The sequence below is a fragment of the Trichechus manatus genome, unplaced genomic scaffold (assembly GCF_000243295.1).
Source record: "Trichechus manatus latirostris isolate Lorelei unplaced genomic scaffold, TriManLat1.0 scaffold00109, whole genome shotgun sequence".
Classification (NCBI taxonomy): Eukaryota; Metazoa; Chordata; class Mammalia; order Sirenia; family Trichechidae; genus Trichechus; species Trichechus manatus.
In genome coordinates this window covers 363,856-369,015 of record NW_004444045.1, presented here as the reverse complement: position 1 = coordinate 369,015, position 5,160 = coordinate 363,856, and the positions used below count along the sequence as shown (strand labels likewise).

Sequence of the window (5,160 nt, the reverse complement as noted above, 5' to 3'; positions counted from 1 at the left end):
ACCACAAAGATAGGATGAGCTTGAAACAATGGGAGTAGACGCAGGTATCGTACGCACATGAAGAGTTTAAATATTTTGTGTAATGAATACCATGGTTATACAGTCAAGGTCATCTTCTAGGTCTAGGCTATTAACCGCAAAGATTTCTGTCCCTTTCTAATTTTTACTGCTGCTCTTCAGATGTGTTTTTTTTTTGTTGTTGTTTTTCCATAATTCAATATCAACTTTATTACCAACAGAGATGTGTTTTTTATCTTTTCGTCTTGAACCCTGGGGGAGCGGGGGTAGGGTTTGACTGCGTTTGTCTACAAACCCTCTGAATCAACAAAGAGCTCTCAGGGCTGCCTGCAGAAATGGGCAGATGGATGGAAAAACTAAGAAAATGATCTGAATTCTGGAGCATGAGAGCAATGTTTGAAAAGATGGGTGGCAGGATGGGTGTGGGAACGTGGAAGTATAAAGCAGGAAAGAAAATGTGGAAAAATAAAGAGGCAAAAATACAATCATCTCAGCAATGCAAATGTTATTTTGAAGGGCAGAACTCTCTGGCAGCTGTAGAAAACTGGTCACTCCATGACCATATTGGGTCTTTCGGGGTACGTGGCACCGTAAGCTCTCTACTGATCTTCACTTTAGTATCACCATAGCTTATATTTTAAAATGATGAAAAAAAAAACAGCTTACATACCACCCAGATTCTACATGGCTTCACTTGGAGTTCTGCTGTATCCCCACAGACACTAATTAATAGGTTTTGAAATTTTTTCTAGCATTTCTCCAAACGAGGAGATCTGGTATCTGAAGAATCTCAGATAGAGAGAGACTGGACTGGATTCATTATATCAGCTCTGTTGCATGGGAGGGAGGATTGCTTGTGAAATCTGCCCTCATAAAAAAAGCTTCACAGGTATGAGATACATGGAGACATGTCTGACTCACGGATGCCTGTCACACACTAAGAAATGGAATTACTTCTTTTTTTTTTTAACTTATTACAATACAAAAGGTTAAAAAGTTTCTGCCATAGTTAAGGCTTCCTCAAAAAAAATTTAATAGTCTATTAATTTCAGAATGCACAAGGTACCTAAAGAAAGCCTCTGTTTGGGGTAGTATTTTTTGAATGCATTTCCTTTTCAAATGCTAAAAATGTCCAACCAAAGCTCAGTATCACTTTGACAATTATTTTCATTCCTCTGCCATTGATTTGACATCAGACAAAGTTAGTCTTCAAAGAAATCTGACACGTTAAACGCCATCTTAATGTCAGTTCTGAGTGTTCCCTGAATGACTGAAGTCTGTAGTTTTATTCAAGATCGTTAGTTAGGCCAACAGAAAACACAGTCAGAAGACTGTTAATCGCAGATATCATACAAATGGGATCTGGACATACCGGAGAAACGTGCTTACAAATACACCCCATTTCCTTTTTGAAAGGCCATTGATAGGAGTCTAGTTAGTGTGCATGTTTAAAACAGGTAGGTGAGCAATGTCCAATAACCCTTTGTGCAACTGGAAGATACATTGAAAAAGAGAAAAACCTAGCAACTTACTAAACTCTAAGGCTGTCCTCCAGCTTAAATCGAAGATTTTATTTTTTTGTATAATGGCTATAACAATAGAATATTAATCTAGATTACTTCAGTTGTCATATTCAGGCATCTCTCTGTATATTTCAACACTCTGCTATTTTGAAAGCAAAGGGAAATTAGTCTAGCCACTAACACCGAGCTCAAAGGAGCACAAGGATGCTATTTCATGAAAACATCCTAATATTGTTTATTCTACTTATGTTGCTTGAAAAGCTATAAATTCCACACTCTAAGAAGGAAATTGTAAATAAAAATCCTGGTTGTACTGCTATTATTTTGCATAGGATTAAAACTCTGGGCTTCATGCTGTAATTTATTAACAAAGTGGCAGAATCTTTGAGCAGAGCACATGATGCCTAATACTCATTTCTGTGGTTGTGATATGAACAGAGAGAGGAACAGTCTCCTTTTTGCAAGACCCAAGATGAAAAGCGGAGAAAGATGAGTTGGGCCAAAGGTAACTGCTGGAGCTAATTATACTTTCAGACTAGCAATCTGGAGAAAAGGGAAGGAGGAAGTGCTCAGTCCAGAGCACTTAATTTATGCCTGAGGCAAGTATCCAGTTGGCCAAAGCCTGGTAAACTGGAACCATTAGGTCGAGAAGCCCTTTGATTTTAGAATGCGCATAAAGCTGGTGGAGATGTCCAGATTCTTTCTTCCACACAGTTTGGGAAACAGAGGGGCCATTTCAGGGGAGGCTATATTGGCTCTCTCTTAACTTGTTAGCTCTATATAGTGCATATGGAAGAAATTAAATGGATTTTAGCCTATTTTACTGCCATGCTCTTATATTCCAAAGGTTCTTCACACTGCTACAGATGAAAATTCCTAATGTAATCAACTTTTGCTAACTTTTAAGTGCAATCATGATGACTTTGGGTCAAAAATTAAAAAAATGTATTTGGCTCCTCTGATGTGTCAATTAACCCAATCTCTTTAGCAGATGAATAACATACGTATATTCTTCTATGAACTATTATATACTTGAATCACGACAAGAAAAGGACCACTGCAAATGTATTCCTTATACAGTACCTTTACTTGGCACACAGAACATCAAATGCATAATAACTGGCAGTTTGAATACTGAACCACAGTTATAACTTCTCAAGTGTAAGGCCCAAGTTTAAAACTGGCACATCCATTAATCTAGTTAGTACAATGGAAACGATGTACAACCACAATTGAGTAGTGGCTTATCTTTTTATTGATGCTAAAAAGCTTTCAATATCTACCCCACATTAACTCTTTTACTTAACTAAAAATCACAACTGTGTTTACCATTTTAAACTATATCTTAGTGGGGAGGCAGGTAATACTTTCACAGCTACTGAAACTATGCAGATGGCAAGTCCTTCAATCTTCTGTTACACACAACAAAAAAGGAGGGGAAAAAAATCCTCTTAATGAATATCAAACTTTGGGGTTTCATGTGGAATTCATGAGCTCTTAAACAAGTAGCCAAGACACAAACCCAGTTTGGGTCACTAAAAACTTCAACAGAAGCAACAACTGAGGCCAATTCTTGATTTCATGTGAGGACCCACGCAAGATCTAGCTACAAAACGCAAGCTAGTTCTGGAGGCCTAGTTCTAGCATTGGACTCAAGCCAAAAAAGAAAGCAACTGTATATTTTAAGAGCCTATTTTCAGAGTTTTTGCATGTAACCATTTTATTTTTCTTGAGGAGATTAAATGCGGTCACAGCTTAATCAGCCTGCATCAAAAAACCCAATTAGTTTCCGGCTTTAAGTTGAAATGGGAAGTTTGTGTCACACAGTTTTCCCTATTTTTCCACCATGTTCAAGTTACTTTTGCTTCAAAGCTGAGCAGATGAAGAGCACGTCAAAGCAAATAAGTTCACGCACTCGATTCAATATCCAGTTAAGGTGAAGAGGGCAAGCTAAGAACTAAAGTGGATAATTTTTTACAAGTGTCAATGTGCACTTGGCAAATGTAGATTAAAATAAGCAAAATAAAGTAGCAATTTTACAAAGAAAACAGTATGATATTTCTCCATCACATTCATTAAAAAAAAAAAAAAAAATGAAAGGGCTTTGGTTTCAATTTTTGTTCTCCTTGTCTAAATATATTAAGTTTGACAAAATGGTTTAAAATTTTAGTGTAAGGACTTACAAAAACTATTTGAAGCACTTCACTCAAACCCCAAATCTGCAGGTAAGAAAATAAAAAAGTTCTTGCAATTGTGTATATCTACCCACTAAATGATTTAATTCCTAGTTTTTGAAATGATAAAGTAATATTCTGTGACTCTAATGGAATACAATCATTCCACTGAATTGGAAATAAGGCAGCTCATTTTGGGGGCAGCAATTCCAGTGGTCTCGATTAAGCAGAGAGCAGCACTTATTATCTGCTGGATTCCCTTGCTCCTTTTCCGCTGCTATGTCACAGAACCACCATGTTCCTCGGTCCTTAGCGCTGCGTCTCCTCTACAGCCCTTGCCGGTCACTTCAAACCTGAGCTTCAGCAGCAGCACTGAAAAGCTTCCCGGCTGTGCCTCCCTCGCCCCAGGACGGTCCTGAACCTCTCTGCCTGGCGCTGGAAAGAGCAAGTGGCCTTCACCATTTGACTTCTCTGACCTTAGGAGCTCCTGAATCAGGTTGGCGCTGGTGTCCTTCCCTTTAGGATGGGCCAATTAATAAAAGGAAATGAAAACTTGATTTTTTTCCTTTCCATCTCAATTTATGTTTACAAAAAGTACACATATAAAATAAAGCAAATCAAAGTAAAGGAAAAAAAGGAAACGAAATCTTGCTTAGTCAGAAGCTTGGGTTGCATTGCTAATGATTTTAGTCAGTGTGACTTTGTGCAAAATATCCTCAAGAAGGCTCTGGCTCATTTTCAAAGTCACCAAAAAACAAAATAAAACCCAAAAAACAAACAAACAAACAAAAAAAAACAAATACAAAACGAAAAACAAAACCTAATGATGTGTACTTGGAGAAAAATAAAAAATGTGCCTGTCATATGCATATAATTGTTATATATGTGCCATATATAACAAATGAAACAAGTGTAGTGTGTGAATTTTGAACATTTGGAACAGTACTGGTTATGTTTTCTTTTTTTTTCCATTTCTAAGTCTAGATGAAAGCAATATTGTTCTAGAAATGGATAACTGCAGTGAAAATGAGCCTGAGATACGTTAGAAGGCCGCCCCTGTAAACATTTCCTCAAAGGGAACAGTAGCAGTTGAGTACGTATCAGTTACTCATACTGTATCATCACTATAGCAATGCTTTATAAAAGACAAACAGCTTATTTCTAGGCTGTCTCGGATTTAGCGAATATTGGTTTTTTGTTGGAAGCAATCAATTGTAATCCAGTCCCAGGTTTAAATCTGATCCGGCCTTGACCAGTGGGCATTCACTAGGTCTTCTGCTCTGCTGCTGTTGCAGTCTGTGAAGGAGCTTCTGGCTTCATGATCTGGTATGTGATAAGATACTCTGGGTATGCCTGTAAAGGACAGGAAGAAAAACAAATCACCCTTCTGGTAGGTACCACATTAAAGCTTTAATTAATGTCGATGCCTCCAAGGCTGTTAATTT

General features: G+C 37.6%; 1 protein-coding gene across 1 annotated transcript in view; it reads right to left on the bottom strand.

Moving 5' to 3' along the window:
- Positions 1 to 193: 193 nt before the first annotated feature.
- The window catches only part of TNKS (tankyrase), a 187,519-nt gene continuing 182,552 nt past the window's right edge, over positions 194 to 5,160 (bottom strand). The window contains exon 27 of the mRNA XM_004383374.3: positions 194 to 5,068. Within this exon, the coding sequence (XP_004383431.1) occupies positions 4,982 to 5,068 (87 nt within the window). The 3' untranslated portion in view covers positions 194 to 4,981. The remainder of the gene's footprint in view (positions 5,069 to 5,160) is intronic.